The 15,145-nt window shown below is 43.5% G+C and overlaps 1 protein-coding gene across 1 annotated transcript; it reads right to left on the bottom strand.

The window, feature by feature from the left end:
• Nucleotides 1–1,684: 1,684 nt before the first annotated feature.
• mttp (microsomal triglyceride transfer protein) lies at nt 1,685–12,629 on the bottom strand (the record flags this gene model as incomplete). Its single annotated transcript, XM_079730897.1, has 18 exons — nt 1,685–1,832; nt 1,995–2,165; nt 3,919–4,043; nt 4,671–4,898; nt 5,334–5,455; nt 5,602–5,699; nt 5,852–6,063; nt 6,442–6,654; nt 7,006–7,113; nt 7,381–7,549; nt 8,035–8,192; nt 8,566–8,716; nt 8,894–9,033; nt 9,156–9,272; nt 9,634–9,741; nt 10,737–10,877; nt 11,198–11,385; nt 12,569–12,629. The coding sequence occupies 18 exons, from the start codon at nt 12,627–12,629 to the stop codon at nt 1,685–1,687; spliced, it is 2,658 nt and encodes an 885-aa protein (XP_079587023.1).
• Between the last annotated feature and the right edge of the window lie 2,516 nt (nt 12,630–15,145).

The following is a 15,145-nucleotide window of genomic DNA, read 5'->3' on the forward strand; positions in this document are numbered from 1 at the left end:
ATGCATGTTCTCCCACAAAGTTTACCGTTGAAAGATATATCACAACCAATAACCGAGAATTCAATGGTGATCAAATAGATTTACGACAAGAGGCTCGCAGAGAGCATCGGCATCCACAAGGCTGCAAGCTTAGCTTTCTGGTGTCACAGAGACCGCCAGCCAGCCCCAGGGACCTAAGTTTATCCCCGACAGTTTGCTGGTGTGTTTACGCCGTTGCTATGGTCGCGGCAAGACTGGCAGACACTGGTTTGCCCCCAGCTGCTCTCGGTGGTTTCTGAAGAATCTACATTAGGACCCAGTTGTTGCTCTCGAATGCCAAAGGGCGGCTCTGATGTCACAACTGGGACGAGAACAGATTTGATTGATTGGCTAACCTGCTGTGACAATTCAGCTATGGGCTCCTGGTCTCCATTTATATCAGATGAATTTAAACGGAATATTATAACAATACCAAAATAAAGGATAACTTAAGAAGAGAGCATGCAACGGTGAACTTACACTTCAATTAAAGCATAAATATGTATAGGGTATTACATTCCAGTTAATTTAATTGTATTTAACTCAGTGGAAGATTACCGTTTAGTTGTTTTAGTTAATTTATCCTTTATTATATATATGTATATAATACATAGTGTGTGTGTGTGTGTGTGTGCGTGCGTGTGTGTGTTTGGTATACATACACAAACAATATATAATAACTGGTAATAAATGGATGTAAATCTGACCATCTGAATATGAATTAACAAAGGTTTGTCAAGACACAGGTTTTATATTTTTTTGGTAGACTTTTATTGCCAGTCATTTACAAATCTAACAAACCAATCTCAAGACAAAGAGTTCAAGAAATAGTTACAATATGTCTTCAATTTAATACATTTATCACATATTAGACATATTTAAGTGTCGATAGATGATCATCCATTACAATAGCTGTTGATTTTTTAATTCTACCAATTACTGAGCCATCATTATGATTAGTTTGTCCTTCAAACATTACACAAAATTATTTAGGCAGATTTTTTGATTTTTTTGTTGTATGAAGAAGGATGTCGACGCGGTTTTCAACACCCCAACATGGGATATTTACATAGCTGTTTCAGGGGTGGAATTACAGTAGCACTATTCACAGTATGGGGGTACCAAATAAAATACACACGCTCACAACAACCAGCCATTATAAATAGATGTTCAAAGGGAGCCGTAAAGGAAAATGCAAAAATTCCAGATTTCAAAGCATAACCCCTTGACCCCGCCTTTAATAAAATGCTTTCCGTTTTGTTCCCACTGTGGGGCTGCCGGCTCCACTGTAAACGACCGCAGGTGACCAGGTAAACATATTGGCATAGGAAATCGAATCTAATACAAACCAATCGACTAGTGGTGTTTGGGCTGGCTTAAGTCAAATTAAGAAAAAAATAACTTGAAATAAGGAATGTAAACATTGCATTTTCAGAAAACACACACACACACACACACACACACACACACACACACACACACACACACACACACACACACACACACACACACACACACACACACACACACAGTGTGTCCCTGATCATCGATGAATCTTCATGCGAAAACAAGGAAAGACTTCCATCTTGGCAACGTTAGCATATGTTAGCACATGTAAGCGTATGTTAGCACGTGTTAGCGTACATTGCCATCAGTGCGTGTAGCTCTACCAGTCCGAGTTAAACACCTTCTTGCACATGTTGGAGTTCTCTTGGTGAAGGGGGAACTCTGATCCGGGCACCAGCTGCTTCCTGCCCTTACGTGACACAGAGCTCCTCCCCGACGGAAGGCTCTCGTACTTGGTCAGGTACTCACTAGAAAGAGAACCAAGCACCAGGACGTTAAACTCAAATTTGCCGATTCAGTAACCAGACCTCAAAATAAAACCCATTGCGCAACACCATGGCTACCGATGAGGTTGCTATGACCTCGTTGGCCGGGGAAACAGAGGGTGGGGGGTTCATTTTTTAAGATACCTGAAAGGGAAGGTGGTCTTGTCCATCTGGATGCAGACCAGGAAGGGGTAGTTGGAGAACTGGACGGTGGTGATGAAATCCAATGAGGACTCCGTCTCAAAGCTCACCTCCATCCCCGTTCTGACGAAGTCCATGTCCACAGTCACGTTGCCAGTGACAACCAGAGCACCCCTGTGCGGGGGTCACAAAAAAAAATCATATTTTACTTTTTAAATCTCACTAAAAGGTGGCTTCTTGGTGTCTGGTACCAGCAGCCACGTGGTCTGTGCGTAAAATAAAAAGAGGGCTATGAATCGCACACTGGATCCCAGCTCATACCCAAATGTCATCGTCTTTAGAGCCGCCAGTAAAGACATGATTTGGCACAGCGGGGGCTGCGGTTGTGGTCCCTTACGCCTTAGCCGCCCGCCGGGCTATTATGAGAGTGGCAGAGGAACAACTATGCTGATCTTCTCACCTGCCTCTGTCACTAACACCCCCTTTGCCAGGGCCAAGCCGAGGTGAGGCCCCCCGATATTGGCCCTGGAGCCCTGTGGGCCTACGAGCAACACCAGACACTATGCTAGTCTAGTTGTCTAGTCTAGAATATGGCTCTAGAAACTGGTGCACTATAGGACCTACATAAACTTACATGGGCTTTATGGATGAGACAGTGAAGACCGACCGGGAAGAAGACACTTGAAAGAGAGAGAGACAATGACAGCAGGTGGGAATCAAACCCTAGGTGCCTGCGATGTATCGTGTGCCAAACCCTCTTGTGTTAGTCCAGTGAAACCTAGGGGCTTGTGTGTGGATGTGTGTGTCCTGCAGCGTTGAGCTGTACATTGGTGGGACAATCCACACACAAGCATAAGAAAAAACTTTCAAACGTGCACCATTTTGTTTTGCAGCTACGTAAGAAGCCAAGCCACCATCGTTGTGCTGCTCATTCAAACTCATTCTGAATAATTCTAACAAACTGTTTATGTCCAAGATTTCTACCCCCCTAATAAAATCCCCCTGTTCCATCATGAGTTATCTGGGATATACCTGGGCAGGTTTTCTTCAGCAGACTACCAACAAACTTGCTGAGTGTCCATGCTAGTGCTCCCAAATCAGGCTAGGAGCGAATAGCAACACACAAACACATGCTGGCACACACGCACACTCAAATGTGGCTCAGGTCCAGCAGCCAGTGGAAGAAATTAATCACATACAGAACGCATATAGGCGGACAGAGGCCTTCATAAACCCTGCATCAACGCAGCGTCTATTTCCAGACAAATGACATAGTCAGTCCATCAGAAACAATCCCCCATTAAGTATTAGAGGTTGTGTGTGGGTGTGTGCGCGTGCGTGTGTGTGTGTGTGTGTGTGTGTGTGTGTGTGTGTGTGTGTGTGTGTGTGTGTGTGTGTGTGTGTGTGTGTGTGTGTGTGTGTGTGTGTGTGTGTCTGTGGGCCTCGTTGGTCTTTGCCCTATATCCCTGTATGTCGCAGCCATAGGTCAACTATGACAGATAGCATTCATGGGAGAAAATTGTTCTGACAGATAGTGTCCGATCAATGTTTTGACAAAGTTTTGAGTAAAAGCAGTTTGCTTGCAAATAATTAAAATACCATAGCAGGTATTTTAGCTAGATTGGCTTTTTGACTACACTGCTTTTACGTTTTGGCAGAGGGTTAAAACTAGAAACATTTGGACAAACATTGCTCTATCCTTTGCGTAAGTGGAAGACATTTCATTAATATCAAAAAAAACACAAAAGGGTCCCTTGTAATGTTCAACGGCTTTTAACAGTAGGTTTTTGTACAGTCTTATCATTTGAGCAACTGTCCTTTAAAAACCCATTAAGATATCTATATAAGAAAACCCATTAAGAAGAGTATAAGACGAGTTTAATTGTTAAAGCATGATTCCCATAAGGATTGTGTGTGTCAACAGTACCTGTTGTTGACGCTGGTTTTGGACTCTCTGTACCACAGACTTATCTCCATGCCTCCAGAGATGTCAATGGCTAAACCCCCCTGGAACTCTGCGCTGGCCTTCACCCCGGACTGGAGTTGAATAACCTGCGAACACGGGGGTGAGGGAAACAGACCTATACGTTAGATACACTGTAACTAGATAGACAAATAATGCTGTATATTTGGATGAAATACTACACTACTTGGTCATTCAGTGACCTACAGTGTATTGAGACAAATGCTATTAGGGAGAAGGTCAGGTTTAGGCTTCTTACTCAAGGATGCAGGTAGGCTGATGCAGGTAGGCTAAAGGCAGTGGGGCATGAAACAAGTAATGGCTGGGAAACACCCTAAAACACCCTAACCTCTACACTGTCCTGTGCCCAATCAATTAAATGCTCTTCCCATTAATTGTTCTGCACTCTTTAGTTAAGAGTGTTCTGAAAAGATGTCCAGATAGTCTAATGTTTTAGGCTGTTGCATTTATTGCAATCCTTATCACAAATGAGTAAGAGTGGCTCCACACAATCCCCAGTGTCCACAGCCTAATCTGTAGGCATCCTTGCTGTCAGAAACCCCATCCCCCTACCTGCTCCTCAGTGACACTCATCTGCATTAACTGTTAGTCACCTGAATTAGAAAAACGTCTACTAAACCACTTAATCATTAAAGACATCCATGGCAATTATTGCAATCCTTATCACAAATGAGTAAGAATGGCTCCACACAAACCTCAGAGTGGTCGGTGAGAAGGATGAGCCCCTTCACCACGTTCACAGGCTCCCCGGACATGGAGAAGATCTTGGACATGAGGTCGCTGTAGCCCTTGAAGAAGGTGACAGGCCGCAGCTGGACGTCGAAGAGCAGGGCCGACATGCCCGCGTACGACTCCAGGTCCTGCTCCCCCTCATCGGGCGTGGCCGCGATCAGTGTCTCCAGGCCCTGGGCCTCGATGGCCACCTGGGGGATCGAAATCCTCCATTAGAGTCAGGCTCACATTGGCCTCTTGAGGATACTTTGGCTCGTTTCTCACTTCACTACGTTAGAAAGAGACACTGCGATGACAGACATGATAATGTACTGTGTGTTCAATTTAGGACATTGTCAATGAAAACACACCAACGATTGACAACAATTGATCTAGTGAACTAGAAAACCAATATAAACCGACAGAGACTACTCTCAATGAGCTAACTTTCAACCAGAACCCTAGTTGGATTGAATGGACGGCTTTTGTACTTTTTCCTCTTCTGGTGGCAAATGATCATCATCTGGCACCATCTCAGCCAATAAGAGAATGGCACTGGCAATAACCGTTAGGGTCGTTCAACAGAGAGGGTCACTGCTGGCCCTCAGGGGTCCCGATGCATTGGTGTAGTGGCGTGGTTGGGTCACCTGCAGGCCGTGCAGAGTGGCTCCGCTGCTGGCTCCGTAGATGTTCATGTTGCTCCTCCTCATGATGCCAGAGCCTGAGTACAGGATGTCCAGGCTGTATGTCGACGACACGTCCGCCGTTTCTGAACAACGTTTGTAGAACATTACAGGGATGTTAACAAAGCGTAATCGAAAGGTGTCGAGGTGTTTGTTTTATGTCAAATAGTACAACAAAACTTGATGCTAAAATAATGCAATTTCAGTTTGGGGTCTTTGGTCCAACACTTACTCGCCATGAAGCCGGAGTATGCGGAGGACGAGCCCACCTTGGCGAAACGGTCGTAGTTATGGGACACCATGTCCTTCATGGCATGCCGTACGACTTTGCTGAAATAATGAAATAAATAGAGAAAATCTATGAGAATGCGATAATGTTCCACACATTTTAACATATATAACATTTACAGAGCGATGGTGTTGGAAGGGGGTCGCCTCGTTTTTCGACGCATGATGTTTCACAACAATACACCGTCCAATACCTGGCTGGCAGATCAAAACGGAGGATGTCCTGGATCTTGGACACCATGTATTTGTTCATCTCGTGGGGCAGGTTCCCGATGGACAGGAGAAGGTTCTTGACGTGCTCGTACGAGGGGTTGCTGCTCAGGATGACGTCGGCCGCCGCTGATCTCACGTTCTTCTCGTAGATGCGTCGGTTCTGGTGGTAGATCCGGTTCACCATGCTCTTCACCTTAAACCAATATTCAAAGTTGCATTGAATATCACATTTGCATTCTGGGGGATTTGCTTAACCATTGATGGATAGCTCAATGGAAGGATGATTTGAGGCTCATTCTTTGTCTCATTTATTGTTGCTGGATATATTGTTTCATGTTGTCAACCTGTACCTATCATGACCTTTCCTGGTTAAGTAAACGCAAACTGTTTCCTCATGAAAACAGGGAATCGTCCAACAAGAGGTGTTTGACCCAACCACAGTGAAACTGAAACTCTACTATCGTTTTCCTCCTCATCATCTTCCTCCTCATTATCATCATCATCATCATCATCGTCATCATCATCATCATCATCATCATCATCATCATCATCATCATCATGTGTCCTCTACCTCTTCGGTGATGAGCTTGGTGTCGTATCTCTGCAGGGCACTGAGGGCGATGGTGCAGAAGGATCCCACCTCCGACTCGGCATACTTTGTGAAGATGGGGATGGCTTCGGGGAGCAGGGAATTCTTCAGGGATAGGAGGAACATCTGAATCTCCGCCTCCACCTCAGTGCTCTCAGGACCCTCCAAGATCATCTTCTTCACCTGCACCACTGTCTGCAGGGTGAACAGAAGATAGATGTTTCTGGACAGTTCAAGCGTTTTCTTGTTACCGTAAGAGCCTACTTTATAAAAAATGGTGATACCATCTGGTTTTTAAATGACTATAACATGCTCAATGTTATTTTCATCAACAAACATATCTCTATCCAGAGATTTAGACTGAAACTATGTGTGCTATATGGTGGACGCCTTTGAGTGTCATACATTCTTAGAATGGTTGTGCCCCCCCCCCCCCCCCCCCCCCCCCCCCCCCATCTCCATAGGAATCAAAGCCCTGACCCTGGCAGGGTTACCACCATGCTCTTCAAGTTGAGCGACACAGGCTTGGGGTCTTAGCAGACTTACTGGGGAGTCGCAGCCTCCTTTGTGACAGAGCTTGTTCACCAGAGCTCCCATGATGATCACGATCGACTCCTTGATCTCACTGCTGCCGATCTTGCCCTTGGAGATGTCCTTAGAAGACGAACACAACACTTCAATACAGCCAGCTGCATTTAATTTCATGGATTCCTCATTTATTAGATACTAGAACTCAGCTTTTAAAATGGAGGATGAATGGCCACATTCAATGTTTTGAATGTGGACCTAAATAACCCTACATTTCTTGGAACCTGCTCCAGGAGCTTGGACCTCAAGGCAGCGGGCTGTACCCCTGTATCAGTAGATACAGTGGACAGAACTGGGAGACCCATTGTAGCAGAGAGAGACAGAGGTACCAACCAGGAGAGACTGTAGCATTCTCTCGTTGGGGTGCGACGCGAAGCCGCAGGCGTACAGGAACCTCTCCTGTAGCACCAGGCTTTTGGCATCCGTGAAGTTGAGGAAGCTCAGGATGGCGTCCAGAGAGGCTGGCGTCTGAGCGGAGGTGACGGCGTCCACCACCTGAGGGCTGGTGGAAGAGCGGTGGAGGGTGGAGGTCAGTAGGTGGAGAAGCAAAGGCTCATCCGGGTGGCCACACTGGTTGTAGTATTGTGCTAGGGTAGCTCCATAGTGAGCAATAGCATAGGCTCTGAAGCCCCTTAGTGAATAAGAACACGTATATTATATACCACAAGATGCGATGTGAAGAAATCCTGTGAACAATTGAGGCTTCCTAATTGAATTGATTAAATTCTAACTATATAGGAATCCTATCCTTAAAGCCTCCCTACTAAGACAGCAGACAGATAGACAGACAGGCAGACAGACAGGCAGACAGACAGACAGACAGACAGACAGACAGACAGACAGACAGACAGACAGACAGACAGACAGACAGACAGACAGACAGACAGACAGACAGACAGATAGACAGACAGTTAACCAGAGAGGCATCTTTGCGTGGGGAACTAATGCAGGTGTAAGATGACGCTGAAGGAGGAGTAGGATTCTTACAGGGCCGTCTTGCTGGCACTCTTCAGCACGCTGAGGATCTCCTTCTCGGTTGCCTTCCTGATGCTCTGGATGAAAGCCAGGAAGCTGCGGGGGGCCATGGCCTTGGATAACCTCTCAGGCTCAAACTGATCCTTGTTGGCCTGCCAATGTTCCACCAGCTAACCAAGGGAACAGGAGAAGGACGCAGAGTGTCAGAGCTCAGTGGTGGAGATGGCCATCAACTGACAACTTATTTATCTAGTAGCCATCTTGATTTTGAACGCTAGTTGGGTGGTGGAACTGAATCAGATGGAACCAAGATGGCCACTCTGTGAATAACTCTTTCAACTTACTTTGAAAGCGAATTTGGTTACATTCAGAAAATTGCATGACTGATGATGATCTAATAACAAATAATAATCATAAACCCAACATTAAATTGAACATAATGTGATGTATCTAATAGGGTATAGGATGTAACATGACATTATGCTATGATCTCATATTTGCAATAACATGACATCATCAGATATGATATGGTAATGCACTCACCGTAGGGCAGCCCTTGCATTGGGATTTGACCTGTTCAGCCATGACACCAACCGCTGCCAGTTTAGCATCAACGGACGCCACAACGCTCGCCACGTCTTTTCCAGGGACCTCCAGTGGCCCCGCCGCCCTCCCCACGAACTTAAGGCTTTGTCTGGGAAACACCGAAACACAAAGTTCAGACAAAACACATTACATTGCATTGTTTTCTCTTTCCTTCGGCCCGTATTTTACCAACAGGTGTGAGGTTGACGAGCCAAAAGAAAATCTATCGGCTTGTTATATCAAGTGGGGACGCTTGAAAGTTAGCGTCCCGAAACCGTGTGTTTACCTGGAGACAACTTTAACGGCCGCCGATCTGCGGGAGTTGGCGGCCAGTGTGTGAACCTCTTCGGCCTCGGCGGACTCAATGAAACCATCACTCAGTGTGAACGACGTCACAGAACTGGCTTTCTTGGACACACCCAACACCTAGACAAACAAGATCAGGGATCAGGACTCCCGTTCAAACGTCATGCAGCCCGATGATTAGTTGTGTGCAACGGTGTAATTCAGGAGCGTCGTTTGGGGGGGGTTTTGCGATATGGACGGACCTGGCTGTGTGTGGTGAAGCCGGTCTCGGCAGTCTGGCAGGTCTCTAGGAGTTTGGTTCTGGTCACATGTCCCTTGGTGGCTCGGTACTGGACGGTACACCTCCCGGACACATCGTTCTGTCGGCAGCAGACCCTTTTGTTTTAGTTTAAGTCCCATGCAGGGACACTTGTTTATGTGCCAGGGTGAATGCGTTGATCAAATTTGGTTTTAAGATAATTTGGTTACATCATTTTTGTAATATTTTGGTTGGGGTATAACATGAATATTTTGCAGGGGGACAAAAATGGCGTTAGAATAAACTGTATCACTGCAAAAAATATTAATTATTTATCTTCAATTGCTTTAAACCTCAATCCATTTCCCTTTTACCTTTTGCTGTACTTTAAGACTTTTGGGTTAATTCAGGCACATAACAGAACTCGAGGTACTTCTCCGATATAAAACCATTAAAGCAGAAGCAAAACCTGTTGGACTTACTTCAATGACTTTCCCGGTATTGAGCTGGACTTGCAGTAGGCTAGCCAACCCTCGTTTCAAGTTCTTGATAGTCGCTGGTTCCTCTCGATACGAGTAAAAAGCCTTCACCTGATTTAAAGTACGGAACAATCAAACATCAGTTTAAATACATGGGTTCAAAAGCAAATTCTTGTGTTCAAACAATGTAGTAAGAAGTAATAATAAAAATATATATATAAACAAATGAAAACAGAATTTCAGAAATGTAATAATTAAGAATTAAAACCAAAGACCTACTAAGATACTTAGAAACATGGAGTTATTCATAGATAACATTTCCAAATAAACAGCATCTCATCATCAGATGCTCTTCACCATCTTCACACACTCCTCATTAATATAAAACAAATCACATGTAATTTGCTTAGTCTCTCAGATAAACCAGAGACTGGCGGTTAAAGGACTCCCATTAAGGGCTTGTTTATTTGGCCCACTAGAGGTTGCACTCCTCGGCCTAGATCAGGGATTCTAGTGAAGATCGGTATCTTTCATGCCTTATCTTCCGGTGCCACGAAACACTGAAACAGAAAGTATTCTTAAAGACAACTCTCTGCTTCCTGTCGCTCCTCTGACCACCCTGACCTTTGAGCACAGAGTGTGAGGGGTGATTTATTTACCTTGCCAACATCATCACCCTATCATGTGAGATAAAGACTAATACTTATACTACGTCTGAACTTTAAACTCTGTTGAAAATCATATTTTGGTGAAGTCTGCTGATTACTCAAATTATAACAAGGAAAATGTTTTGGATAGTACAAAAAAAAAGATATATATATATATATATACATACAGTTTATAGTTACGATAAGAGAGACAATTAGGTTAGAAATATACTACGATTTACCAAGACATAAACTATTCAGTCTACAGTTTAACATGTCTGGGTTTATCACTTTAGGTACGCTTCATGTGTTTATCCGCATTCTGATAACAAAACCACAACAATAACTATAGATAAAACACAAACGCAAGCAAAAATTAAAACAAACATTTCCATGACAGAAGTCAAAAGGTTTAACAAAAATTTAAATAAATTTAAACAGCAAGGATAGGGTCCCTACCTTGCCATTCCTGAGGTGGATCATGTAGGGCCGGGTGAGAGCCCCCAGGGGCCCCTTCCCCATCAGGCTCTCTGCAGTGGACCCCTTGAGGAGGTCCCTCTTAGAGCGCGGGGCCACGCTCTCCACCCCCACGTCGGACATCTGATGGAGGACGGGCATCTTATATTAGATACCACTTCATAAACTACCTGGATTTTCGTACTTTTTATCAAATCTTGCGTTTAAATGCATGCTATAAAATACAGTACTGATGAGAAAACATCTATATATTTTGATCTATATTTGTCGAGGACTGTTTATAGTTGTTTAGTTGTGTCTCTCTATTTTTCATCAGTATTGATGGACATCGTCTCTGAGCCAGCCTAAAGACCAGTTTCATTTAGATCCTGATGGACAACAAAAACAACGGTATACTCGGTTAGCTATGTTGTTCCTTTTCCCTCTGAATCGTGTTGACATACCGCTAACTGGATGAGCTGGTCGTCTTTATTCCCTGGGTCTCTCCACACCAGATGGGCGGACACGTCGCTGGTAATCCGATATCCCGCGCTGTTTAGCTTGGACCCCCCGGCCCGATCCAGCAGCACCTCCGTCCTGTAGCTGAACTTATGCAGCTGGTGGTTGTCCAGTCTGGGCCCAGCAGCAACATCTAGAGTCAACACAACCATGTCAGCAGATGTGGAGACCGAGAGAGACCAGAGAGACTGAGAGGATGGACTTTCACTGGGCTTTTAAACCACGCAAACATAATGGTGCGTTTCAAATGTTTTGATGCAGGATCCTTGACTTTTTTACTACCCATGTTACTAACATGATTAGTAACATGGGTTTGGAATAATACAGAGGCCAATTTATATTGCAGTCGTTTATAGCGGGCGTTTTATGGTGCACTGTTATGTAGACGTATATTTCAACAGATAATGTTATGTTCACATACAATTCCTCAGATATAATGTGATGTGTTGAAGAAGGGGTCTTGTTGTGTGTGCATCTAGTCAAGGGCCCATCATTGAGGGCCTGGTGTGAGAGGCTGAATCTACTTGATGTGACTTTAGCTGAGGGTCCATACAGACAAGGCCTGGTGTGAAGACAGGGCCTAGTTTACAACCAGCCGTGGATTAAACAGGGCGTGTTACCAATCTGAAAAGATAACATTTTCTCTGTGGCTGAAGCGATGAAACAGGTCTGATTTTTGGCTTTGAGTGGAGCTACAGGCCATCACTGACGTGTCACGTTCTGATAGATAACCTAATCACAGGGGGCTGGTGGCTACAGCCGACATGATTCCACTAGGCCCACTGACGTGGGATGTTGGTCTGTTAACGCCTGCTGGTAATTTCACAGCAACATTCATTAAAGAGAACCAACATATGATGTACTTCTATGTGCTATAATGGTAGCACTTGGTATTGGTTGTTTGATTCAGATTTCTGATTCACTGAAATATAGAGAACTTTTGTCAGTATCTATGTATTTGGATTTTACATTACGATAACTTCATTACATATCATAGTTGTTTTACATTATGGAGACTTAATTAAAGGGAGTCAAAATGAGTTTAGAATTGAAGAGTCCAAAACTGTCACCATTCTGTAACAGTGTAGCGTTCTAGTCTGTTAGCTGGTACCATAGATGAGATGACAGACCACTTTTGATTTGCATTAATAAATAGTCCTGGTTCTATTGTGTGCGTATACAAGCTTTTATCTGACCAATGACAGTAGCCTGACTTTCATTATAAGTCATCCCAAATTACCCAACCTCATTTTTTAAGAGTGGTTCTGACACTAGGATTCAGTCCTAAAAAACGGATCAAAACAAAAATGACTCACCTTTCTTAGAATCTGTAGCAACCACCGCTGTGCAAAGCAAGAGCACAACCAGTTTTAACATTGTATAGGTATCGGTCTGTCGCCACACGAGTTGAACGTTCAGTGTCTGGCACACGGAGGCCACAGGAGATGATCCCAACAGGTCGGAGCGACTACAGTTCTGGTTTATCAGAGTGGAGGGCAGACTCCAAACTCCATGCTAAGTACTAAGTGCGGATAAGCAGCCAATCATTAACTCGTCAAGCAGAGATTTTTTACAATCACTACGACTATCGATAGATCCGGTGCGCCAGGGGATGCTTTTTTGTGTGACTGATCAGCTCATGCGCTATCGACAGTATCGGCTTTATATTATTGATTAGATTAATCAAGTGGTAGAGATCGCATAAATGTAAACGACTTTTCATTTGTATTTCCATATGTAGGCCTACTGACTACACGACTGTGTTGCGTAGTCCCATTAACATCTGAAGGTATTGTTATTGCAATAGGCTATATAAGTTTTATGGGGTACATATGAATGTTATATTTACCAAGGTACGATTGGGCGACGTCACCTTTGACCTAATTTCTTGAATCGGGTATGAATGAACCGTGGCTATATTGTTGTACTATGCACGTTGGAAAGACGTCGCTATAAGAAAAAATCCAGTGAAATATAAAAAATCAATTCACCAACCAACAACAAACCAAACTATGTGTTGAAACGCCCCAGCAAGGGTGTCGTCTACGTCACGCTTAGGGAGAGACTGATGATAAACAGCTACGTATAGGCCTAGAACTTAAACCAATCCAATGCATCAATGAAAATGTGTCAGTTCTAAACCTTTCTATATCCAAATAACATTTTTATCAACATACTTGGTTGGGTTTTTTGTTTCAGCCAATATCTCCATCAATGACCCAACATATCTCGAATCTCCGGAGGCGTTCTCCCTTGATTGATGATCCTAGTACTACTCCCATTAGTGATATTTTTTTTATATATCAATGATCAAGTATGCTTTTCAGATAATCTATCATAAATTGGGGACGTCATTAATTGTTAAATGCTTTAATATGAGTTCAACATTTACTCAGCACAGTTGTGAAACATGGAGAAAGTACCTAGTGTAATAGTTTTAGGATTGATTGTATTTATAACCATATTTATTTTCTACATTAGGTCAAAAACATCAATAGATCAACATTTTATTGATATTGATCAGTGCGTTTTGGTAAGCCACCAGTGGGCGTCAGTATTAGTCGATTCTTTTTATAGCAGACACAGTATTCTTCCAAGTTCAGTAGATAGCTGATGACCTTGCAGACAGCGTGTGTGTGCGTGTGTGTGTGTGTGTTAACTGAAGTAGTGACACGTAGTTGTGAGCCACTCAAAGGACGCGTGATGCAATAGATAACGCAGGACGATGACATCAACCCCAGTGTGGGTATTTCCAGCTGTTTATTCTACCAACGTTCAGATGAACAGCTCCTATAATAGGAAGCTTCTTTGTGGCAATAGATAACCATTGTGGAGATCAGCGGTAGACGGGCACCACGCTGGCTTCACGGAGAGGACACGATAACATTATTGTGAGCTGTGCTTTACTAAACCTAAACACAGGTATTCTAACATGGGTAGGCTATTTCCTGTGTTAATTACTTTCCATAAACATTATTATTGTTAGGCTTGTGTTTTTTAACGTTGTCTAATTTACAAGTGTCCAAGTTGAATTCATTTACACAGAAAGATATAAACGAAATATGCACATTAAGAACAGAATACCATGCTTCAGTCCTCGTTATATAGAAAGATCCACATTTATTGAGATATATTTACATCTTTCCCCTCAGAGCTAGGCTAATTTACACGGGTTAGCGACACACATGAAACCTTGGCAACAGAACACAAAATACAATCAGGAGTATGGCAGCGTCACACGTATGGCACACGGTGGTCAGGAATAACATGGTGGTAAAGACCCACAACAATCATATCAGGCTTTGGAATGGGGGGGGGGGGGGGGGGGGGGGGGGGGGGAATATTCAACGGTACTGAGTTCATGAATAGTAAACATCTCATGAGAAACATCACCACAGCACAGAGACTGCTGTTCATTAATTAGGTGTCATTTGCATGAATCCAGAGTCAACTGCAGTGACTTCAGAGACATGTCGTTAAGGAGAAGGGTTGAGGCATCGTGCTCCAGGATGCTTACAGGTTAGGATGCTTGAATGGGATTATAACCCAGTACCTTTTGTCTGGAGGTTGAACGCCCAAATCAATACACATCCTGAAGACTAATACCTGCAATGTCAGCCTTTCCATTGAACTGTTGCTTTTATTCTTTAAGTTAGGAAGTGCGGTACCTCCAATTTGAAAGTGACATAAGACAAGCTGAGAAAAAATATATAATTTGTAATTATTATTATTATTATTACAAATTATATATTTTTTCTTAGCTTGTTTCATGTCGCTCTAAAATTGAAGGTAGCGCACTTCCCATAATGGCTGTTCCAGCTAGTATTACATGAGCTGGTGGAAAACACTTTTCTTACAGATACATATTCATAAGAAGTTAAAATAACGAAATT

Source organism: Pollachius pollachius (genome assembly GCF_949987615.1).
Source record: "Pollachius pollachius genome assembly, chromosome: 2".
NCBI lineage: Eukaryota > Metazoa > Chordata > Actinopteri > Gadiformes > Gadidae > Pollachius > Pollachius pollachius.